This window comes from Crinia signifera, chromosome 2 (assembly GCF_055691185.1).
Source record: "Crinia signifera chromosome 2, ASM5569118v1, whole genome shotgun sequence".
NCBI classification, from domain to species: domain Eukaryota; kingdom Metazoa; phylum Chordata; class Amphibia; order Anura; family Myobatrachidae; genus Crinia; species Crinia signifera.
This window is the reverse complement of record NC_139218.1, coordinates 32,660,038-32,686,961: the sequence shown is the minus strand read 5'-3', so window position 1 is coordinate 32,686,961 and position 26,924 is coordinate 32,660,038. Positions and strand designations below refer to the sequence as shown.

Genomic DNA, 26,924 nt, shown 5'->3' with positions numbered 1-26,924 from the left:
CCAGCCTTATCTCCAAACATCCAACTGGTTTCCAGCAATACCGCAAATTGAGAGTGACCTGCGGCGAACTCGCCAGCGTGAACGTCATCAGGCCGGCGAGTGAGATCTCTTCCCCCAGCTAACATCCAGAGGGCACAGGCAGACGGGGGACGGACGGTCTGCTCCCGACGGTGGCTCTCAGTACAACTGAGCCCCGTCGGTTGTCAGCGGATAACAGTGGAACTCTCCCCCCCCCGTCCATTTCATCTCCTGTATGAGACCTCACAGAGCCTAGTGGGACTGGTAACTATATATCCCTTTGGGATTTGATACACTGTTATAAAGGCTATTGAATTTAAGGAGCTAGGACGCTCAAGTCTAATAGACATTTATACAGAGCTGCTTTACATCAACTGTTGGGACTTTATAAATTGGTCACACTATACATCCCATCATTAATGCTGGATATCATAATGTATTATTGTTTTTAACTGTGTATTTATGTATGGTTTTGTGTACTATAAATTGTTATTTTTATATTTATATTTTTACATATAATAAATTGTTGTACAACACAGTGCGCTCTCTATATTTCTTTATTTTTATTTTTTATCCTCACTTCTTGCCTAAGGTCTCCTTACCTGCACCTAAGGTCACCTGTCTGTCTCCCCCTCGTTCTAGATTGTAAGCTCCTTAGAGCAGGGCCCTCCTCCCTCCTGTTCACACAGCACTCTTCTTGTCTTTCAATTACAGCTCTCTTACCTACAATCACCTACGCCCATTGTGTTATTGAGACACACTTCTACATATACTTTAAGCTACCTTAACACTGAGAAATAAAAACACGGACACCAACTGCTAGATTTCAAAGGTCAACAAGCAGTGGTTTTGTGACCTGGTTTAAACTAACTGTGGAGGATGGCAAAGAAAAGTGCTACCAATGCCAGCATCAGTCAACTAGGTCATAACTCAAAATAACAAGGAGGGGACATACCACCGCCTCCTAAATGCAAAACCTGCATTGTGCGGGATTCACCACCCTTTACTCTGGCAAAGCAATGGATGCTCTGGCACGGGAACACCCTTTGTCAACCCATATAGGAAGGACACACCCGCCATCCTTCCAAAATTGGGTGCCCCACAATGGCTGCTTATGCAAAGCTTTAACTGCTGGCTGGTAACAACTTCCTGCCCATCTGGATTTTAATAGCCAACTATAGAATGAATCCAGTATCAAATTAATCAAATCAAATTGAAGAACAAAAAGCAAAATCATGGAGGGTGTTAAGGGCTTCCAAAAATGGTAAAATAAAGAGAAACCACCTGACTTGCTCTAATAACGTCTCTGAGCTGGCTATGCCCACTACACTCCTCATAGGAATAGAACAAACCACATACCTAAAACTGCCAAACCCACTTAAAGCTAACTACTTCTAACACTGTGTCCCAAAACATACTGTAGGGCACTTATATGTTTTTTTGCTTATGCAGCCCTCAGACATTTTTATCATAATAAATAAAAACACCCTGATGCAGCCCTCTATTACCCCTCCAGTTGCCATGCATTTTTTACAGTACATCTTTTTTCGGATACCGGCCTATACTCAGAGGCCAAGTTGCCAAGGGTGGGTAAATCCGGTGATTCTATTTTTGATCACTTGGCTGTTTTTTTCATTGGCTTTCTTTTTAGCAAATGGCCGGAGCACAAAACAGCTAGAAAAACAGATTGGTGTGCAGATACCAAATTGGATACATCAAAAAGAATTCAATGTTAGAAAATAATAATATTCACATCTAACATGATTAAGTGGTAACAAAAATGGATTGCAACTGGAGCAGGATTCAATATAGAAGTCGGTTGATGTATCAAGCAGTAAAAAGAGTGGATAAGTGGACCAGTGGGAAAGTAGAACAGTTTCGAAGTAGATCAGTGCAGAAGTGGACCACTGGGAAGAGGATTAGTAGAGAAATGGACCACTGGAGAAGTGGAGAAGGGGCCCAGTGGAGTAGTGGACCAGTGGAGAAGTAAACCAGTGGAGAAGTGGACCAGTGGAGAAGTGGAGCAGTGGAGAAGTGGACCAGAGGAGAAGTGGAGCAGTGGAGAAGTGGACCAGAGGAGAAGTGGACCAGAGGAGACGTGGACCAGTGGTGAAGTGGACCAGAGGAGAAGTGGAGCAGTGGAGATGTGGACCAGAGGAGAAGTGGAGCAGTGGAGAAGTGGACCAGAGGAGAAGTGGACCAGAGGAGAAGTGGACCAGAGGAGAAGTGGACCAGTGGTGAAGTGGACCAGAGGAGAAGTGGACCGGTGGAGAAGTTGCCAATGTTTAAACTACATTTTATAAAATAATAAGTAGAAGCTCCACTTGTCCTCTTCTCCACTCATTTCACTGCTACATTCCCACATCAATATAAAGCTGTAGCGCAACTCATAAGAAATTTGCCATGTTTTCTCTCTAAATAAAAGTTTGGGAGAGATGAAGCTAATGTACTTTGACATCTTTTCAAAACAAGATAGAGTAGTGGGACTTCATTTCAGCCTGAGTAGTTTTTCACACATACAGTATACAATACTGTGTTGCTGTTAAGGCTGCTATCATGTCTTACCGTTGAAATGCTCTGGTTAGAGGCTCGTCTAAAATAGCTACAAGGTGATCTATGGATATTTTTTGTTTACAAACTGACTATAACCGTCAAACAGGCATGAAAATAAGGTTAGATAAAAAACCTCTGACTTGCTAATGTTTCCCTTACAACTGCATCACTGCACAATGTATAACACATATGCGGTATGTGTTATACATGTCACAAAGCCCCCCCAAGGCTCAAAACGGTTGTCGGTGATTGTCGGAATTATTTAAAATGACATTTAATGTGCCAAGAGTGCAGAAAGCAATAAAGCTTTATAAAAAAAAAGGCTTTTGGAAAAAGAATAATTGTCAGTATATATTTTTTTCCTCTTGCAATATCTCATATCTCTATTATTTTACAATAGGAGATATGAGTTAATTAACCACAATAGAATGACAGTCCAATAATATTGAAGTTCCCAAATGTAATATGTATTCATTTCCTTAAAGTCATACTTTTTTTTTTACAAGCTTTGTACATATCAACATCAAATACAGTAACAGCAGTGAAGACTAGACAGTACCTTAGCCCTGCTGAGAGGCATTGTGATTAGTACGGAACCTGAGAAGCGCATGGCTGAATCTTTGACAGGTGTCTCAACCTTGATAACAAGCCAGAACTGACTGCATCTTCCAAAAAAAAAAATTCATTCCAAATGAAATCTGGATGCTCCAAATCCTCCCTTATAAATGAGCTCATAAAACGATCACAATCACAGGCAGTAATTGTATTGCTGAAGCTAAGATTCTTCTTGTGTGGCTACTACATTCCAACAAACCACACAAGCACTATAAAGGACAACAGTATCTGCGCTCCTGGGCGGGGAAGTGGTGGGATTACTCTTGCCGTAAAATAATGTTCTATTTAATGTCAGATTGAGTAAATCTATCATAAACAGTGGTTGCACCAGAATATTTCAGGGATTTTGTTTCACCTTGCACCGTTTTTCATACTCACGGGTCCCCCGGGGGTCCCCAGCGGTCCCCCCGACATCCACGGCAACCATTAGGTTCGTCCTGAGAGGCATCCGTGCAATGCATCCTTGAAACCGGGGATGCCTCTGAAGACGAACCGGATGGCCGCCAAGGATGTCAAGGGGCCATCGAGGGACCATGTTAGTATGTTGAAGAAAAAAATTCCCAAATCCGGAATAATCCCTTATCCAAAATGATTGTGGTCCCGACCATTTCGATAAGGGATACCAGACCTGTATTGTAATTAATTAAGGGGAACAGCTTAGGGAAAAGGTTGAATTGTAATTGGACCTATTACATGCCATTAATATAAATCTTTGTAAATTAATCTGAGAGTCTATATTCTTGGTTCCGATAAGATATAGGCTTACTGTAAGTATCTAGCAATATAAATTTTGATATTGTATTGAATTATAGAAGAGAGACATCGTATTTGTTCAAATAGATATTATTGTTAATTTGCACTTAAATGAGAATGATGAAAAGAAGGGGAATTGGGTAAGCTGCCCTAAAAAGTGGCTATTGTCCTGTGGGATCTTCATATGTAATATATTAGCCAATGGCAACAGTGTCAGTACAGTATGAAATGAATATGCAAACTGTCGAACAAATATTAGCCCACAGTAAGGGGTAAATTTACTAAAGCTTCTAAAAATGAAAAGAGGTGATCCTGCCCATAGCAACCAATCAGATCCTGTTCATCCTTTCACATATAACCTCAGGGAAATAGTTTTACTTTACTTTATAAAACCATCAAAAAGTCTTAACAATGCAACCACTACCAGGGCCGGACTGGCCAACATGAAGGGCCTATGGCCTGATGAGACAGCCTTGACAATCAGCTCCCCCTCTTGATGCTTGTCTAGCATGCAAAGAGAGATGTTGCATGTCACGCCCCCAAGTGACATAACCAGTGGTGGCTTCAGAGGTGGGGTTTCAGCGCAGTTTAAGGCATAGCTGACTACCCTCCTGCATTCTGCAGGAGACTCCGTGAAATAACAGCAGTCTCCCTCTCTCCCTCATTAGTCTAGCAATCTCCCTCATGTCACCTAGCCCATATTACACTGTTACATCATAGTTACCTCCCCTCCTGCATTCTGCAGGAGACTCCCTGACATAGCAGCAATCTCCCTCTCTCCCTAATTAGTCTAGCAATCTCCCTCATTTCACCTAACCACATTACACTGTTACATTTTTGGGAAAAAGGAATGAGAGACAGATACATTTACATTGAATCATCTGCACCATTTTCCAGCACTTTAGCAAGTAGTACAGTAGTACAGTAGTACAGTAGCTTTGGTGCTCATCTACATTTGGATATAAGTCATTTTAAAAGATTCATCTCAGATGTAGCAGTACACACCCACGCTTCTAGGTGCCACGTTCACAATCTCTTTTCACAATCTCTCCATATATGGAACTAGACATGCCCTTTGGGAGGAGCATGACATTACCAACTATAATCTCCCTGAAACTAGTTTTCAAAAGTAGGCAAGTAAGGTTTAAGATTCAACTAGAGAGGGGGGGAGGGTGCAGCCACGGCCACAAACTTCCATTCTCAACTGACACACTGGTAGTTGGTGTTTCTCCCCTATTCAAATTTTGAACTGTACTGCAGCCCCCCCCCCCCCCCCTGAATCCACCACTGGACATGACCACATATTTTTTTGTTAACATCCCTGACCAATATGCCATAGAAGATGGCTTTAATAAATGTTTATAATCAATTACCGGCAATAGAGTGGCAATGACATAAAAATGCCATTGGTATAGCATCTGCACACAGGCAATAACCCCCTACTTCACTCCTACATTGATCCTGCACTACACTGTGCACTTTTAGTCTATGTGCAGGAAAATGCATGATGTTAGATTACTGTGTGTACAGGAGAAGTATGCACTGAACACATACCTCACGCCGTAACATGCATTGTAAGCTCACATAATTAAATTGATTCATAAATGCTATGGATAGTGATGAAAAACTGAATTCCGTACAGTGACCTTGCTGCAATCTATTTTTCTCTTCATTTCTATGTTGCAGTTAAAATTTCATTCATTCAGATCAATAAACCTGCCGTTCATAACAGTAATAAAAATGATTAGATTCAGCTAATATGAGAACTTGTATTTGACTTGTCTTCATATCAACATGTTTTTCTGACCATTTAAAAAAAAAAAAAAAAAAAAACCTAATATGCCGACCAGTAGAGGGCACTGTTACCCTACAATACATTGCACATTATATGCAGAATAAACAGTGCATAAATATCAGGGGCAAGAAAAAATGCTTTGTATTGTAAAGTAAAACTATATTGAAAAGCAAAAGCAATTAGTAAAATACGATGGGATAAAGTAACAAATGCAGACAACTGCTTCTCACTGATGTCTACAAATTTACAAAAATCGTTTGAAAGATCTAAATAATCACTGAAACATGAGTTGAAATAATTCTCAAATGCCATTAAATTTCACTTCTCATACTCAACTTCTTATGGAATATTACTCATCTCCATTACACCGTTTCATTCATTGTGTAGCACTCATTGTCCATCATGCACTCGTTACCCAACAATCATCATAAACCGCTCATCACACACCACTCAAACACACTGAAAATACATATCTTCTCATATTTAATCTATATAATTATTGACAGTGGTGTGTTCTAGGTCCCAGTCAGTGCTGTGGCGCACATCCCCCAGCCCCACCATAGCCAGGGAAACGGGATAGATCACCAGGAGAGGATAGTTGGGTTATTGTGTCTCCAATATTGGTAAGTATAATGGGGAAGAGATTGGGATGGGGCAGACTGGGTGCTGGTGGAGTAGAGGCTGGTGGAGGTACCAAAATACTAGTTCAATAAACTTTTGCGGTTTGGTCTTAACATTGACACTCCGATATTGATGGAAATGGTGATTATATTGCTTTGTTAGAGTATATATGGTGCCCTTAAATACGGGATCTGGATGTTAGGTCAACAATCAGTACTGTAGGTCAACACCATGTTGTAAACACGGTCAAAAGGTCAACAGGTACAAAACATAAACAGGTAAAAGGTAGACAATGTGTAAGATTGAAATGTACAAAAACACAATTAATTGAATTTAATATATTTTTTTAAATCTTCCAATAAGAACCTTTTTTTATTCTAGGGATGCCGTGAATTTTTTTTTTGATACTCTGGATTTCCATGATTCAAAATAGTTTGAGTACCACTGCCTTAATCCCATTTGGACACCACTACCAGGGATCTCCCATATGAAATGCATACAATTGCTGCAAGTATGATCATACTGTAAGTACATAACAGACTTACCAAACACCTGTAGAAAGGACTGCTTCTCTGTGAATCCCGCTTTGTTGGTGGCTCTGCAGATGTAGGACCCAGCGTCACTGTTTATAATGTTTTTAATGGTCAACTCTGTATTGTCTTCTCTTAATGAATACTTGTCACTGTCTTCTATCATTCTTCCATTCCTATATAAATAACCAGTAAATTATTATTTGCACAAAAACCTTTTCAGGGTTTATTTGGGTAAACATTTATTACCATTAAACTTCAAGTCGGGAATATTTTGTCAGCGTAAATTGCAAACTCAAAACATTCTATGCATAAAACATCTACAAATTACTCTTTATTATAAATAGGAATCAATTGATTTCCCCCTTACATTTCTACAGACTCTACAGACATAGGGTTAGATGTACTAGGTATTGCATAGTGATAAAGTGGAGAGAGATAAAACACCAGCCAATCAGCACATAACTGCCATGTTACAGGCTGAGTTTGAAAAATGAAAGGAGCTGATGGGTTGGTAGTTTATCCATACCTACCTACTTTCTGGCTGCCCTTTCCGGAAGAGGGCAGCCAGCTCAAGGGGGGGGCGCACAGGAATGAAAAGGGGTGGGGCTAGAGCCACATGAGCGAATACTTGTTTTGGGGCGTGACCAGAGCCATTTTAGCCATGCCCCCGATGTGCAATGCCATTTTTAAGGCATTGCACTGCGATGGGTGGGGCTAAAACATCGATATTCACATAATTTGACCCATGGCCCCCCTGCCGAGGGGGGATGGTATGAGCCGGGTGGCTTTCTAGGAGGGGACCAGGAGGGGGACCCGATTTCCGGGACTCTCCCAGCCATTCCGGGAGTGTACGCAACCCTCAGTTTATCTGTTTATACTTCACTACTCTCCAAGGTTAGTAAATGTGTCCCATAACATGTAATGTGATAGGAAGAAACACATAGACAGATACACAGGTCCATAAAGGTCCTTTTAATGCCATTCATATCATAATTTAAAAACGGAAACCTATGAAGACAATAACACAAACAAGGCATTACATCCAGGCACTAAACTACACAGTCAATTGTGTATGGTTGCCTAATGTAAGGGGTGCCCAAACCCCATTAATAAGTGGGGTAATATTATTCATTTATTGCTTATAATCTCCAAGGCCCTTATTCAAATCTGATCGCAGTACAAATTTGTTCTCAAAATGGACAAAACCATGTGCACTGCAGGTGGGGCAAATGTAACATGTATAGAGAGAGTTAGATTTGTGTGAGTCATTTTGTTTATGTGTAGGGTAAATACTGGCTGCTTTATTTTTACACTGCAATTTACATTCCATTTTCAACACAACCGCCCAGATTTAACTCTCTCTAAACATGTTACATCTGCCCCACCTGCAGTGCACATGGTTTTGCCCATTTTAACCCCTTCCCGTCATTTGACGTACATTTACGTCATGGTCGGGATGTACTTCCCGACACATGACGTAAATGTACGTCATGACTTTAAACTGTCACCGCGTCTATAGACGCGTTGACAGAGGGACGATGTCTGCTGTCCCTGACAGCAGACATCTTCCCTCATTGCCCAGGGGGGGCACCGATGCCCCCCCCCTCAGCGATCGCTGCGATTGGCTGTTCAAACGTGAACAGCCAAAAGCAGCGTTTACTGTGTTATGTGTATAATTTTGACTCTGCTGCCCCCTAGTGTCCAAAAAAATTAAAAGCAGGTTGAAATAATGATGTAATAATAAAGTATACATATGGTCTATGTTAGTTACTAACTATTTTGAGTGGTATGATTATTTGTCTCACAAGCAGAAAATTTAACATTTTGCAAATTGCAAAATGTTCAATTTTTTTACGACATTTTGGTATTTTTCACAAAAAAAAACAGACTGTATCGACCAAAATTTACCACTAACTTAAAGTACAATGTGTCACGAGAAAACAATCTCAAAATCACTGGGATAAGTAAAAGCAAAAAAAAGTTATCCCACTTAAGTGATACATGTCAGATTTGAAAAAAAGGCCTCTGTCAGGAAGGCAAAAACAGGCTGCGTCGGTAAGGGGTTAAGAACAAATTTGTACTGCGATCAGATCTGAATAAGGGCCCAATGCTTTGCCCACAGAGTGCAGATAAAACAGCATGACTGTGAGAACCACAGCTGATGGAAACCCTCTGAGTCCTACAAATATGGTAAGGTGCTGATCACAGCCCTCACAGAGCGTAGGGTAGACCTTCCAATGATGGGCACATTTAAATCATATACTTTTGTTTTAACCCAAATTATTATTTTTCAAGATTTCTTGACAAGGAAGCCATGTTCACTGTTTTTGAGTCTTATACTCAACAGTGCGAAAAATGTTTCACATTAAAAATGTGGAATCTGGATATTACAAATTGTCATATAGGGTGAGATTTAATAGGATGAGAGATTCAGAAAGTGAGAGATTTGGTGAGAAGTCTCCAGTTACTTTAAAATCAAACTGGTTCTGCAGTGTAAGTGATTTCCACTTTTATAAAAAACTGGAGATTTCTTACCAAATCTCTCACTTTCTGAATCTCTCATCCTATTAAATCTCACCCAATATTATCTTTTAGAATGCCAGGTCTGTAGAATAATTTACATCATCAAGCAAGAACCCAAATCACGTCAGTAGAGAATGCTTACTCGTTAAATCAAGTACCAATGCCCAAAATCCATCAGCGTTGAGTCATTGGCCCTTATTCAGATCTGATTGCAGTACAAATTTGTTCTCAAAATGGGCAAAACCATGTGCACCGCAGGTGGGGCAGATGTAACTTGTGCAGAGTGAGTTACATTTCGGTGGGGTGTGTCGAAACTGAAATCTAAATTGATGTAAAAATAATGTAGCCAGTGTTTATCCTGCACAGAAACAAAAAAAAAAACTCACACAATCTAACTCTCTCTATACATGTTACATCTGCCCCACCTGCAGTGCACATGGTTTTGCCCATTTTGAGAACAAATTTGTAATGCGATCAGATCTAAATAAGGGCCATTGTGCAACCACACAAGTCCTGACTCCTGAGTTGCAGACTCCTGTGCTGAAGCCACCAATCACTGCCGTACAGTAAATGCCAACCTCTAGTGCCTATGCCAACACATTATTCCTGACATTGGTGCTAGATAAACCAGTTTTCTATGACCCACATTACTCCTGTTCCAGGGACACCACATTCATCAGCAATTATCACTCTATATTATACCGGAATCAGGGACTGTATTTTGATCATGATATCATATAAACTATTAATAATAACTAATAATATAGATGGTACAGAATGCAGATATCAAAAGTGAATGCTTGATTTCTGTGCAATATTAGTAGTAGCTCCATCAAGCTCATAAGATGTTGGTACAATCGGATGCCCAGGATGTCCAAAGATTTTGGGATTCCAGGGCCGGTCTTCTGGCCATGAGTCGGGTTTCTGGTGTTGGGATTCTGGCTGCTTGCATCCCATCAGCCGGAATGTTAAATGCATTACCCATGAAAGAATCCACAGCACTGACAGTACTTCTGCTCAACTCCCATATAACTTTGACTTTTTAAAGCCTAATTAACCTACTAAGGGTTATCTATTCTTGTCCGACAGCATTGAAGAGGCAGATCGACAAAACGGGCCCGACATTGAAAGCTGTCGGGCCCACTTTGTCAATTATGGCCGTGGATTGTTGCGATCACGGCCGAAACTTGTTTGTGCGGACACGCCCCCTTTTCTCTGATCGCCAAGCAGGACATTGAATCTCACCTGGCGATATGCTGTTGAGCAAACGAAAACGTATCAGGGTCACGGCTGTCGGAACGCATTGACAGTCATGACCTCGGATCGAATACCCTCCATAAACTTTGAGCCCGGAAATAGGTTTACATTTTTGTGAAACTTGTGAAAGTTGAATTCAAGCATAGAAATGTTAAAATCTAATATTAACATCTTGGTGTCTTCGCATTGAGCCAGAGAGTTATTGGTGCTATTTTTTGGGGGAGATTATTAAATTATTGTTAAATATAACTATTTGTCATTTGTCAGAAGAACCACGGAGAATGATACATACAGGGCCGCCACTAGTAATGTTGGGGCCCGGGACTGACCTTCTGACCCCCCCCCTTGCGCGCACAGGCACCCCCTCTCCTCCTCCTCCTCGCGCCGGCACCCCCCCCCCCCATTGCTATTACTTAGCAGCGGCATTGGCAGGCGGCAAAGCACCATCCTCTCACTCCAGGAGTCCGGACTCGGGGCTCGGATCATTACCCACTACACAGTGCAGCCTGCAGAGCGCCGAGCCCCTCTGTATCCTCGGCTCGGCGCTCTGCAGGCTGCACTGTGTATTGTGCGTGCCAGACTGCCGGCGCCAGGGGAATGCATTGTGTGGGTGCGAGGGGGTGGTGCCGTGCCACTGTGGGCAGCTGCCCGGGCCTCTGCAGAGGCCGGGGCCCAGGACAGCTGTACCCCTGGAACCCCCCTGTCGGCGGCCCTGGATACATAGCTACTCTATTGACGTCTTTCCTCACATGATTGATAAACACTTCCATCATGTTAATATTATGAACTAGCGCGCAGTATTTGTTTCTCCGCGGAATAGCCACTGTCAGAGCCAATCACACCACACATGGCAGATGGCTGTCAGGAACTCTCTCAGATAGTGTAAGCCTGCAGACTTCAGCTAAATTTAGACAGTACTGTAGATCACATAAAGGTAGACAGAGTTGGAGTGTTTGGCAGACACTAACGATTCAGTCTAACAAATGTAAAATGACATATCTAGCAGGCATCAAATGTACATTCTTATCCAATGTAGAGTTGTCTGAGCTTACTGTACTAAGGATGAACTTGTCAGAGAGAGAAAAAAGCTTTGCCAGTGAGCTGGGGGAGTTGAAGGAATGAGGCAGAAAGTGGAAAACATTGTTTTTAATATAGTAACTTGTTGTTTAGCTGATCCCTCTAAATTTCCTTACACAAAACTCCTCAGGGAAGCATCTACCCTCTGAGCTCCCAACTCACTTCACTAACAGCTGCTGTCATTCTCCACACTGCCCTCATGCCATCCTGTTCTCTGTACACTTATGTCGTTTTTTTTTTTTTTTAATTCTGACTCTTGACACTATTTAAAAATTTCCATACATTATATTGTATATTTAGATGTTCATACCTCCCAACTTTTTCATTATAGAAATCGGGCAGTTCGCACATCCGAGAAATGGGCGTGGCCTATGGCATAGGAGGTGTGGACTCACGGAAATGCCACAGGGCCCGCCCCCATTTCCGAGATCACTACGAGGCATGGCTAGCTTTTGTAAGCTCCTGGCCATGCCCCCAGACACTTTGCCTCTCTGAATAGACGCTGTGCATAAACGCACAGCGTCTATTCCCACCGCATGATATTGTTGAGCCGCCCTGCTGAGGAGGGACAGGTGGGTGGAAGCAATAGCTGTGACTGACTGTGATGTAACAGATTATGGGCCAGATTCTCTAAGATTCAAAAGTGATAAAATGGAGAGTGATAATCAGCCAGCCAATCAGCTCCTACCTACCATGTCACAGACTGTGTTTGAAAAATGTCAGACAGGAGCTGATTGGCTGGCTGTTTATCACTCTCCATTTTATGGGGGAGATTCTCTATGCAAGAAATGCGGTAAAAACCCCTTTATCAGGGTTTTTACCGCATTTTGGGATGCTGTAAGCATCCCCCGCCGGGTTAACGCGGCGGGGGGCATCGCCAGAAAAATCTGGCGATGCCACATAGAAGCCAATAGGCTTCTACCGCATCCCACCGCCGCCCCGCAACGACCCCGCCGCCCCGCACGGACCCCTGCCGTCCCGCATCGCCCCCTCCTCCCTTACCTGTGTCCAGGCAGCACAGCGCAGTGCTGCCCGGACCTTTGACCTCCTCCCTGCACTGATCCTCTTCCGGGTGCAGGGAGGAGGAGAGCCCGGCGCAGCAACAGCAGCGCCGGGTGTGGGAGGGAGGGGGGAGCCGCCGGGACCTGCTGGGACCCGGCGACTCTCACCGCAAAGGACAGCTCTTAACGCAAGAGCTGTCCTTTGCTATCATTATCGCATATGTTAGAACATATGCGATAATTATAAATGCGATGAGCGGCGAAGGGGGGCGGAGATTCTTAGAGAATCTCCCCCTAACACTTTTGAAGCTTAGAGAATCTGGCCCAAGATAAGATATATACATATATACCTTTTATACTATGGTCAGCCCCCCTTTTTTTGGGGGGTGCGGGGGTGGGGGACGACACACAAAATGACAACTTTGCCCCGGGCACCAGAAACCCCAGTTTTGGCCATGCTGTACAGCCTTTTTCCAATACAAGTTCTGTTGTGCTCCATATACATTGGGACTTTATCACATTATCCACAAAAGACAGACACCCAGTGTACTTTAGTAAATATACCCCTTGTTGAGCCTAGATGTTAAAGGAAGCATTTGTTAAGGCTTACATCAGTGGTTCCCAAACTGGGTACCTCAGGAAACTTAGGGGTAAATGCACCATCGGTTCTTAAAACGAAAAGAGGGGATGTTGCCCATAGCAATCAATCAGATTATTTCTAGCTTTTCTCTATTGCATGCCAGAATATGATAGACAGAATCTAATTGGTTGATATAGGCAAATCACCTCATTCCATTTTTAGTCCTGGGTTGGTGGTCCAATGGACCAACTCAAATTATTTACGGTCAATGTAAGAAGCAAAACCAGTGCTTGTGGCTTCCAACCATAAAACATGTGGACAAACAGAATCAAATCCTCAACCAATAACTCAACCTAAAGGCCTCATACACTAGGCGCCTTCTCCCCTCGGAGTAGCCGCATCCAATCCCCCTTGAGCCGCCAGGGACCTTCCCAGACAACAGGTTCACATGCTGTACTTCTGCATGTGATGTATCGCATTCAATCCCTGTTCCCTGCCGCTGGAAGGGGGTCTGACCCAGAGATCTTACGCGCAGCACGTATGATCTCCTGCTCCAATCTGTTGCTCACGGGACCACGCATTGAATCGGATATCACACATATGCTATTTAAGACAATTTCACACGGTTTCTCAGCCAAATCATCCATCATCATGATTCAGGTGAAATCAGGCCCAAATTGCATAGTCTATGGTGGCCTTAAGGATTACATTATATATAAACAAAATGTATGTACTGTATATATATATATATATATATACATATATATATATAAACAAGCAGAAGGTGCGGCACTCGAGGACAAATGATGCTGGAGACGTGGGTAGTCTGGCAACGTTTCAGTTTATAACTGTTTTCAAGGCTTGAAGGAGTGAAGGAGCTACTTAAAAGTGCTACACTGTGGTGACTTATTTGTGAAGTGACATCTCAAAATCAAGTCACTTTCCGATTTTCCATTGGTATTGAAATTTTTTTTACCTACTTTTAAGATTCTGTGAGTCTTTCTCCCGATGATCGTTGTTTCTCCATAATACTTAAGGCCGGTGTAGCCTATACCAATCCTGTCCACCTTATTGGTATGGTGAACCCTACAACTTAGGACCACACCTATTTGCACCCAGCTAAATGGACCATTCCGATTAAATCATCTTCCTATTGTGCCTTAATGTTTAAGGACCGGGTACATAGGAGACCTGAGGCTTGCTGTCCACGCTGTGTTCCAACAGCAGGATATCCACTGCCTGGCCACTTCCTTTCACTGTCCGTTTCCTGTTTGATGCCAGCATGCTGCAGTAACGTGATTTGCTCACTCTTCTCACTTGTTATGATAAAGGTAAGCACATGTATGTACCTATTATTGCACGTATAACCTTGACAAAGGGGTGTCACATACCCCGAAACGTTGGAAGCTTTTTTTGCTGAAAATATATTTTTTCAAAAAATTCCCAGAGTGCCGCTGTTGTCTCTTCACTATCATATATATATATATATATATATATATATATATATATATATATATATATATATATATATATATATATATATATATATATATATATGTGTGTGTGTGTAATCTTACCAGTCAACATTTAATTGGCTCAGAGTGATTACAAATTTATATAAGTACAGATGGAGCCTCTTTCTTCTTGGCCTTTAATAGGATTAATTGAAGAAGGACCGGTCACACTAATCCCCTGTTAATCCCCTTGCTGTATTGTTCTCTCTATTGTATTGCAACTGAGAACAATAGATGAAAGGAAGCATTTTCTGCTGCGCCTAGGTGCAGAAACTTAGTCAAGATGAGCCTGGCTCTATATACAGTATAATATACGTGGGGACAATTGGCTTACCTGTACCAGCTGATATGAGGTTTGGGAGAACCCGTGGCTCTGCAAAACAAGGTCATATCTTCTTGTCGATCTGCAGTTGCATTGAATGATCTTTGTTGAATTAAGATCGCTGGTGGCACTGAATGAAATATAAGAAATACTGTACATGTTAGCTAATAAAATATGGTATACTATTTAATTTACAGGATGACACTTCAGTAGAGAATCATAGTATTAATATTATGGCCTTTTACAATATAAAAGTCCTGTTCTGTCTCACTACAATACAGATGTAATCTATATCATACTGTACTAGAACATGGGATCTCAAACTATTGTTCTCTGGACTCCATTAGGCAATATAAATTATTACAGGTGTGGTCAGCAGACCAAACATGGATAGCAACATTATGGAGGCACAAAACTAGTGAAGTGACCACTAATGTGACAAGGAGGCAGTGGATAATGGGGGATGGAAGAGGGAAACTGTTGTCGGTAAAGGGAGATGGAAGATGGTGACAAGGGATGGAAGCAGGATGCAGTGGGGATTTACTTAATGAGGTTTCGTCTGTCTGTCGAGTGTCAATGTAGACCTGTCAACATGGACACCCAACTAGTGCAGTGAGTACCCTTTCAAGGCTTGCTTTGATCGCCTTGATTTGTGCATGATGCCTTGCTGCCCTCAGTACACTTTATAGTTCCCAATCGGAGAACACATGGATGATAACGAATGAAAAAGCTCCCAAAAGATTAAGAAAAAAATACAAAAAACGTCAAAATTTGTTTCAACCATTGAAATGTTAATATTTTGCTTGTGTTGACCTAAAGCATGTCAACCTTTTGATGTCAACCTATTAACTTAGACACTGTAGACCTATCATCCAAAATCCGGTGCTGCTGGTTACCCATACATACAAGCTGCCTCCTATCATTACCCTCCTCATCTATGGATGTGTCCTTCCTCAACATTAAACAGCCCTTCATGAGAGCATGTAATCATGCCTGGCAATTTTTTTCCACAAAAAAAGGAGAGAAGAGAGATACATGTGGAGAGGACAGGCTGTGGAGAGAATAGGCTCCATAATAGAGAAGAGAAAGTCATATCAAGGGAGAGAAGAGAGAGACATGGGCAGATGAAAAACCCCATGATGGATGGGAGAAAGAGATCAAAGAAAAGAAGAAAGGCCTGAAGAGAGGAGAGGCACCATGATAGAGGGGAGAATTACAGAACCAGGGACTGAAGAGAGGCTTGGGGAGAGGAGAGACACCATGACAGAGGGGAGAAAGACCAACCCAGGGAGTGAAGAGAGACCTGGGGAGAAGAGAGACACCATGATGAAGGGGAGAAAGACAAACCCAGGGAGTGATGAGAGACACCATGGTAGAGGGGATAAAGACAACCCCAAGAAGTGAAGAGAGACCTGTGGAGATGAGAGGAAGCATGGTAGAGGGGAGAACAACAGATACAAGGACTGAATAAAGACCTGGGGAGAGGAGAGACACCATGATAGAGAGGAGAAAGACAAACCCATGGAGTGAAGAGAGACCTGGGGAGAGGAGAGACACCATGGTAGAGGGAATAAAGTCAACCCCAGGGAGTGAAGAGAGACCTGGGGTGAGTAGGGACACCATGGTAGAGGGGATAAAGACAACCCCAAGGAGTGAAGAGAGACCTGGGGTGAGGATAGGCACCATGATAGAGAGGAAAAAGACAAACCCAGGGAGTGAAGAGAGACCTGGGGAGAGGAAAGACACATTGATATAGGGGAGAATGACAAACCCAGGGACTGAAGAGAGACCTGTGGAGAGGAGAGACACCATGATAGAGGAGGATAAATACAGATCCAGGGAGAGAAGAGAGAGACATGGGGAGAGAAGATACACCATGATAGAGAGAATAAAATAAGCCCTGTGAGAGAAGAGCGACCTGGATAGAGAAGAGACACCATGATAGAAGGGATAAAGAGATCTAGGAAAAGGAGAGAGGTACCCGAGTAGAGAAGAGACACCATGATAGAGGGGAGATGGACAGATACAGGGAGAGAAAATCAAGAGAGCTAGGGAGAAGAAAAAAAGACACCATCAGTTGAGAGAGAAAGAGACATACAGTATAAAGAGGAGAAGGACAGATACCAGAGTATATGAGAGAGATACTGTACTTGTAGTAAAGAGAGAGAAATAAGACATACTGTATGAAGAAGATAGGGAGAGAAGAGTGAAGCACCCAGGAAGGGATGGGGGGGGGGGGGGGGGGGGGGAGTGGCAGAGGCAGAGAGAAAGTCTTTGGGATAGGCAAATAATAGAGAAAAAAAATATGTATACAAAGTGAGCCCATCCACAATAAGGGACAACAGCTAATGTTGAATATTGGTATTTATCACAGTGCCGAACAAAACACTGCCTAAATTGAAAAATGTAATAATAAAATATAACAATTCTATCATAAAAACAATTACTATTTTCAGAACATGAAAGACTCCAAACATAGCAGAAATATTTCTGAACAATGCGCCTGTGTTTAGTAATTTGTAAATACCATTATCAGCTAAACGTGACCACAGAAGGCAGTGGGGCGTGAATGGTGCATCCATGTGTAAACCAAAATCTAGCAAAATTACTTCTAGTCAGAAATGCATAAAATACAAGCGCCTTTGTCTATTGCTATATCTTCCTCACCCCCCAGTGTATAATCTTTAATATCGAACTGCACAATGAGCAGAATGCAAATGATAAACCAGAAATTCCCAATGAATAATCAAATAATCCTACAAAACCGTTATTTTTTTGCTAGAACATTAAGCTGTAGTTATGATGCTTTACAAAATAGGCAATAAAGTGTGGTGAACAGGGTGTTGTACTAATGGTTCCTGGACTTTGTAGCCAAGGTTTCTCAGTACATAGACAATAAGGTTGCGGATCCATTTGCATTACTCCTATACTGTACCTTCAAATCCTGCAGAGTTTCAGAAGATTATGTAAATTTTCCCACTCCTTCCCTGGCATGTCCTGGTATGTACAGCCACACTGGGGTGTTGGTCTTAATCAGTGGAGTCACCAGAGCTAGGCCTTGCAGCCCAATTTAAAATTCAAATAGGGAAGTCATGCCAACTGCCACCAACTGTCATTCCAAACTGACTCAGTGGCGATTGGTGTTTCTCCCCCATTTGAATTTTTAATTGTTCTGCAGCCCCACCCCTGGAGCTGCCACTGGTCTTAATACAGGACATTCAGGTGTATCCTGCCTCCTGTACCTTTAAATTATTCCCACTTTAACGATCATTCACTTCTGACGACTCGTTTGTTGTATAAATTAGAGATTGACAACTTGTCAAGTTCTCTAAGGAACAGGTCAGCAGGATGAAGAAGGGTTAGTGGCCTTAAATGTGCATAGTCATTTTGTGCATTTCTTTAGCCAATGATAAAGCCTCATATAGTAACTAAGCATCAAGTTTTGTTTGAACTACATAGGCTTGTGCTTGTCATCTTACCTTTTAACAATGTTACTCTACTACTGTGTCCTATATATTTTTGTAGCTACTGTATATGCAGGGCAGTAGAGAGCCTGGATGGGACAAGGTACTTCTCAGGAGTATGGCCTAATCATGGGAGGCGTTACCATGCAGCCTTAGAATAAAATACAGAAAATGTAATTTAAGCACCTCCCTGGCCACACTGCAGCCTAGTACAAAGGAGCACGTGTTGGGTTGGGTTGGGAAGAGCTGCTGCTGCCAGGAAATGGGGGTCCTCTTCATCAGACTGGGCCCTGGAAACCAGACTAGTACCCCCATCCCTCCTCCCTTGGCATCACTGCCTATATGTAAATGTTGCTTGCGGTAAGGTTAATGTTAGAGATGTGTGGCGGACACTTTTTCGGGTTTTGGTTTTGGATCTGGATCTCCCTTCGTGCTTTGGATCTGGATTGGTTTTGGCAAAACCACCCTTGCGGGTTTTGGTTTTGGATCTGGATCTCCCTTCGTGCTTTGGATCTGGATTGGTTTTGGCAAAACCACCCTTGCGAGTTTTGGTTTTGGATCTGGATTTTTATGAAAAAATGCTAAAAATGGCTAAAATAACAGAATTTGGGCCTGTTTTTGCCCCTAAAGTATTATTGACCTCAATAACATTAGTTTCCACTCATTTCTAGTCAATTTTGATCACTTCACAGCTCACAAAATTGTTTTAATTTACTGTAGTTGGGCCAAAAGGTTATACCGAGGTAACTGGATGACTGAGCTAAGCGACAGCAGTGGGCATCACATACCGTACATATGGACCTTACACTTCCAACCTGGCACATCTTGGAAGCAGAGCGGCACTGCAGGGGCAGATAGGGTGGCAGTTTAATAAATTACGCCCAAAAAAGAGAAATACTGCAAAGAGCAAAAAATACAAGAAGGTATCGGCCTCGTCATGACTGGTGGTAGCAGCTTCAGCACTTCTATCAGGTTGCTGATCTCCCACTATTTCCTCCTCCATCATCCTCCAAAAATGTGTTTTTATTTTTTTTATTACTTTTATTTATTTTTCTTACTTTACACTGGACACAGCCTGTCACATTGGACACAGCCCCTGGACACTGGACACTGCCCCTGGACACAGCACGTCAGCCTGGACACAGCCCCTGGACAATGGACACAGCCTCCGGACACCGCCCCTGGACACAGCTCCTGTACACTGGACGCAGCCGTCACATTGGACACTGGACACAGCCCATCACCCTGGACACAGCCCCTGGACAATGGACACAGCCTCTGGACACCGCCCCTGGACACAGCTCCTGTACACTGGACACAGCCGTCACACTGGACACTGCCCCTGGACACTGCCTGTCACCCTGGACACAGCCTCTGGACACAGCTCCTGTACACTGGACACAGCAGTCACACTGGACACTGCCACTGGACACAGCCCATCACCCAGGACACAGCCTCTGAACACCACCCCTGGGCACAGCTCCTGTACACTGGACACAGCCGTCACACTGGACACTAGATATAGCCCGTCACACTGGACATTGGATATAGGTCGTCACACTGGACACAGCCCATTACACTGGACACTGGATATAGCCCGTCACACTGGACACTGGATATAGGCTGTCACACTGGACACTGCCCGTTACACTGGACACTGGATATAGTCCGTCACACTGGACACTGGACACAGCCCGTTACACTGGACACTGGATACAGCCCGTCACCCTGGACACAGTCCCTGGACAATGGACACAGCCTCTGGACACAGCCGTCACACTTGACAGTCTGCCCCTGGACACAGGCCGTCACCCTGGACACAGCCCCTGGACAATGGACACAGCCCCTGGACAATGGACACAGCCCCTGGACAATGGACACCTTGAGATAATACAGTGCACCCATCTGCTTCTACTCTAGATATGTACAATAGCAAGCATTATCCCAATGTGATGCCGGGTCACTCTCACTTTAGAAATCGTGAAAGTAGTCATTCAAACCTGATTCCATTTTGGCTAGGAATGTTCTACTTAGAAGCATGTGAATCCCTCCTGATTTAAAAAAGGTATTTGTATTTTATATACAGAGCAGGGTTTTGAAGTTCATGGTTGTGCGCCATTGATTCTAGTACTGTAGATTTATACAGGTTGAGTATCCCGTATCCGAATATCCGTTATCCGAATTATTCCGAAAACCAGACATTCCAGAAAGTGAACAAAATTATTTTTTTTTGCTAAAAACTCACTGGGGACATTTGTAACAGCACTACTGAGGACATGATATGTAACTGGCACTATATATGTGCAAGACAATGATTGCTTGGCATTCAAATTCAATATCTGAGATACAGATGGAGCTGGCCTTATTATTGCTGGCGGAGCGCCAGGACCGTGTCCCTGGCGATCCGCCAGCAATCTGGCGCTCTGGCTGAATGAGACGCTCGTGCGTCTCCCACGCACGAGCGTCTCAATAGCCGGGCGGCGAGGCGGCGCGGCGGGTGCAGTCCTGCCCGTCTCCAGCTTCAGGGAGACGGGCAGGGCTGCGGGGGGCTGCGGGGGGGCGGTGTGGACCGGCGGGGACCCGGGGAAGCCGGCGGGGACCCGGGGAAAGGCACCGTCGGAACGGGACGCGCGTGCACCTCGTGCACGCGCGTCCCCTTCCGACATACAGATGGCGAGGGGCGGGGGATGGCGGGTGGCGAGTCCTCCGCCATCCCCAGCAACGACAAGCCCGGCGCTATCTGTAGTACACACATTTTGTTTCATTTTTTGAAACCTTGTTTTTTGAACAAATAAAATATATTTGTGTGTATTTTATGTGGTAATAAAATATATTTGTGTGTATATTATGTGTTTATACAGCATAAATGCAAGATACTTCAAAATACATCATTGAAATATTAAAATATTCCGAAATACAGAATAATCCGTTATCCAAAATTCTCCTGGTCCCGAGCATTTTGGATACGAGATACTCAACCTGTATTTGAATTGAAGAAAAAACTGTGTAAAAATAAATCTAGCCACTATATTTACCCAATTGATGTTACATTTAGAGCACAACATTACTTTGAATCTAACTTTCACTTCTATCAACTCAGCACCCACAGCACAGGGGTGTGGGATATAGCCCTATTTTCAGCCTCGGACCGGGATATACTCGATAGACAAGACTCCTTTGCTTTGGGATGTCCATATTTCCTTAGTAATCTCCAGCCTGGGCTGACTAGCTGGGGGGAGGGTGCATTGGTCAGCATCCGCCCCTTCCTGTCAATCACCTTGTGAACTACCAGCAATTTAGAAAATTGCCGGATTTTATCGCAGGACAGCCTCGCGCCTACCTACTATTGGTCGTACACAAGAGCAACCTATCGATAATCGCCCAGCTAGCGAATTCAAAGCTTGAATTAGGCCCAATGTTTGAGAAGGTGAATGTCTGTTTTGTTTTACTACTAGAGCACTGGTGGAAAATGAATTTGCTGGTAGACTAGCGAACTGTCTAAAATGCTGGATGCTGTCGAATGAAAACGATTCTCAGCTTTAGAAAAATGCAGCTTTCATTTTATTACAAATGTGAAGTGCGGCGATCAATGTACACATGCCGAGATAATAATAGGACATACAGGGGTCCATATAGAGGTGGACGCTCGTGTTATTGACTTTATTTGAAATCTGCATACACGCCAAACATTCTCATGCATCAATAGTCACTCACGCCGACTGAGAAGCAAATCGTGCTTCCAATCCCTTGGGCTAGGGAGGCAGGCTGGGGCATTGAGAGGTGGTGTAAATGCAGCCAGAGTACAGCGGAGACGTGCTTATGCAAAAATGCATCAAATGCTGACAACAAAGAGGCACACAGGTCTTTTCACAGGCGGGTCATTAGCTTGTACCCACCGATTGGTGCACAATACAAAATGATGATAATGATAATAAACATCAACAGTCTGAATCCCTCTAATCTATGGTAATATGAGTATGGGTCAGTGGGCCGAACAATATTAGGTTGACATGCATTAGGTTGACATGCACATGGCTTAGGTCGACACATAATAAAGGTCGACATGTCTAAGGCCAACATAATTGTAAGGTCGACACAAGCATTAGGTCAACAATGGCAGGGTCGACAGTCAAAAGGTTGACATGGGATTTTTTGTTCCGAATGTCGACATGGACACTGTATTGGTCAACCGCGCCCCCTCGCATGGCTCGCTTCTCTCGCCATGATTCGGGCCTAGTGCCTTGCTGTGCTCGGTACACTATTCTATTCTGCCTCCGCGGCCTAGTGGATGGTAGGGCATGAAATACCGCCTGTCCGAATAAAAAGATGAAAGATGAAGTGAAAAACCCATGTTGACCTTTATACTGTCAACCTTCCCATCGTTGACCTAATGCTTGGGACAACCTTTCAACCCTGTTGACCTTACCCATGTCGACCTACAGTATTTCAGGTGTCTACCTTCAGGGGTCAACCCAATGCATGTAGATTTTAATAGGGTAGACCTAATGACCATATACTGCTAATATTATAGTAACTTTCCTGCTGTCATCTACAGACAAAGCCGCTCTCATTAGAATCTATCGCCATCAAGCGCCAGAATGGGGGCGCACACACCATTCTCCCAGTACAGGACAAAGGGTCCAATTCAGATCTGTTCGCAGTACATCCAAACATCGATAAAGTGCGCATGAACATGGTACGCTGTGATCACGCACAGGACCCCACAGCGCACGCACCATGCAAACTCTTCCCTTCACTGACCATATGCTGGGTGACTGACCGCCAGGGGGCATTTCATGAGAGTGCCCACAAAAATGGTGGGCACGCCATAGAAACACTGAGTGGGTCCCAGTGTATGCAGGCATACCCATGTCTGTTTGGAGCAGGCGCATGATATCAGTGATCGCATCGATATGTGCAGCCGCCGAGTGTCACTTGGGTCTCGCATCGGCTGCGAGTGCCGGTCACGTAGGAGAAATCATTCGATGATGAGTAACCATCGCATTATTTCTCTATTTCTCCTCTGTGTGGCTATATGCAAACAGATGTGTATTGCGTAGATATCCGTTCACATCCCTGCACAGGGATTTGTGCGGGGCGCTTGCTAGGGGTCATTCGCTGGGGTAGCGTTAACCCGCTTCCTTGGCTGCAAAAAACACATACAGTAGCACAGCAAGCAGATAAGAATCGGTCCCTATATCCGTCTCCTATGCTTATTCTCTTAGCTGGGCATTTTGCTTATACAACCATCTTGCAAGATAAGCCAACCAGAACTTTTGAATTTGTGAATTAGTCGCAAATGCCATCCAACTCATTACGAGCCACACATGAGCCCCCAGGAAAACAATTACAAAAATTGCAATTAAATGATGGCAAACCATCATGTAAGATTTTGAGGGATATTTATGAAGACTTTTGCACTGGGAAAAGGTTAATTGCTTACCATTAACAATGACCAATATATCTCGGAAATCAATTTCGCCCCTGACCTCCACTCGCCCCTCGCATCGGTAAATGCCTTCATCTCTCTTACTTATGTTGATAATCTGGAGATTATTGTTTGTTAACATTGCAAATCGACCTGAAAAAGAATAAAGAGGCAACAAAGGTTAGAAACAAATGAACTGAAGAAAGACTTTGGATTGCTAAATGGGATTCCTTACACAGATTTACTCTTGCCTAACACTATCAGGCATTTCATGAAAAATGTATTTACCAATTTGAAAGTAAAATGTAATTTTCAAAGTTTAATATTTTCTTGTGTGCCAAGAATTCCTACAAAAAAAATAAAAAAAAGGATATATTTTAGGAATATCATTATCTAGAACACATGATCAAAGGATTTTCTTTCGCACAACGAGGGTTTTAAGGCTTGGATAACATGCATTAATATATTTATTCACATATATTAACAGTGTTGCAGTTTGAATACATATTCACAGTAAACATGCAAGTGATTTATTGCCCTTATAATACAGTTATTTCATTGACGGCGTAATAACATTTTCATTTGACAATAATTGTACATAAAAATGGTATAATCTTATCGTACAACAATTTCATCCCTTTTGTCAGGATATGTTTTTGTCACAAGAAACTGTGGGGTAAGAATACTAAGGTTGGAGTTCTATTGGTGGGGTATGGGTCATTGGGTTGACTTTATTACGGTTGATACACATGTGCCTGAAGCATGGTGTGTGCAGCGAGCCATACAAGGGGACGTGGTACACTGAAGCAGTGTCCTTATCGACTTACGCCGAAATTTGGGACAGAAAAAAAAAGTTAAAAACTCATGTCGATCTTTTGACTGTTGACCTTCTCATTGTCAACCTAATACTTTTGTTGACATCCCAAACCTGTCAACCTTAGACATGTTGACCTATTACATGATCTACTCCGAACACAGCGAGGCAACGTGAAAACCCCATGTTGACCTTTTGACCATTGACCTCCCCATTGTCTAACTAAATCCTTTGTCGAACTATTTCAAATGTCGACTTTTAGTGGTTGACCTTATGTACGCTGACCTTCATTGTGTCGAACTAGCAACCATATAGCCTACTGAAGATGGGGTGAGCATACAGATCACATCCTCTTTGGTCCAAAGTAGGCATCTACGGATCAAAAAATAAAATAAAATAATGAGTGACCAGAAACCAGCAGACCTAAAGGTGCGTAAACACGGGGGGCGATTTAGGGCAAAATCGCGGGAAATATGGTAGCTGAGCGACCATATTGCCCGCAATGGGAGTGTGCACCGGCGATATATCGCCGGGTGCGCGCTCCCGTTTTTGCCCCTGTGGTGATCGCTGGTCGCAGGAACATGCTCCTGCGACCAGCTGATTTCCACTGCCGGGCTCCCCCCGGCAGTTTCTTTTACATCAGCGACCATCTCTGGTCGCTGATGTAAAGGAGAAACTGAGCAATATATTGCTCAGCCATATATGGCTCAGCCATATATGGCTCAGCAATATATCTCCCCCGTGTGTACACAGCATTAGAGTTTACACGTGCAGCTCCTCCCCCAAAAGTAAAGGAAGTCCCACTAACATCAGTCAATGGAACTCCCCTGAGCCAATCAGGGCCGAGCTACAGAGGAGGCTATTTATGTCCCATAGACGCTCATGTGTTTCCAAACAGAGGTCTGTCGCTGCAGTTGCAGGGGAGGGAGATTTCCTAGCCTCAAGTCAGCAGCTGTGGTAAGCAGTTTGCACAAACCCTTGGGTCTTGCAGCTGGCCGATAGTGTCGGAGATGGACGCAGTTCAGATCAGTAATGCAGCAGGTGGTGCGATGCCTCCTGCTGCATTAATATATTTGTGCTATTAATGCTGTTTCTATGTATGCACCAGCTACTGTATATCAACTTCAACCTTATTTGAATAACACTCAATGAGTATTGGGTATGTATCAAACATAAATTAATATGGGAGACTCAACCTGTTAAACCTATCATCTCATTCTAGTTCCCAGAAAAAAAGAAATTTTTGTTGTACCGGCTGTGCTGGCTGAAGAATACACTTGAGACGGTATAGCAATTATTAAAATAAGCAGGGACAGGGGGCAGCCCTGCCTAGTACCATTTGTTATGTTAAACCCTGAGGACAAACAGCCATTCACAAACACCTTTGCAGAGGGGGCCGAGTAAAGAGCAAAAATAGAGTCCAAAAATCTGCCACCGAAACCAAACTGGAGCAGCACAGATCTAAGATAACCCCAGTGGAGTCTACCAAATGCCTTTTCAGCATCGAGTGACAGAATCAAGAGGGGAGTCTTTTTAAAATCACAACTCCCTATTATATTTAAAACTCTGCGAGTGATATCTGAGGCCTGCCTTCCCGGCACCAACCCAACCTGGTCAGCAACGATAAGTGAAGGTAGAAGGGGAGATAAACGGTTTGCGATCAGTTTTGCATATAATTTGAGGTCTGTATTTAACAGAGCTATGGGGCGGTAGTTCTGTACAGCCGTCTGAGGTTTTCCGGCTTTAGGGATCGCAACTATACGTGCCTCAAGCATCTCCTTTGGGAAACCTCTGAAATTGGAAGCCACATTAAAAGCCTTCAATAGAATTGGGGCTAGGATCGGTTTGAAACATTTATAGAAGTTAGACGGATACCCGTCCGGGCCAGGGGCTTTGTCTCTTGGCATAGAATCAATAGCTGCCTCCAGGGGCGGATTTAGGGATGAGGGCGCCCCTAGGCACAACAATAATGTTTACTAAGTAGGACAGTTTATAGGGGCAGTATCTGCATGTCCAGAGGCGTAACTAGACCTCTGCGGGCCCCATAGCAAAATCT

General features: G+C 43.4%; 1 protein-coding gene across 3 annotated transcripts in view; it reads right to left on the bottom strand.

Annotated features, from left to right (window-relative positions):
* NCAM2 (neural cell adhesion molecule 2) overlaps positions 1–26,924 on the bottom strand; it is a 344,278-nt gene that overhangs the window by 163,634 nt on the left and 153,720 nt on the right. For all 3 annotated transcript variants that reach the window (XM_083171879.1, XM_083171880.1, XM_083171881.1), the window contains 3 exons: positions 24,070–24,207; positions 15,175–15,292; positions 6,901–7,061 (listed from right to left, as the gene is read on the bottom strand). In XM_083171879.1, coding sequence (XP_083028005.1) covers positions 6,901–7,061; positions 15,175–15,292; positions 24,070–24,207 — 417 coding nt within the window. The remainder of the gene's footprint in view (positions 1–6,900; positions 7,062–15,174; positions 15,293–24,069; positions 24,208–26,924) is intronic.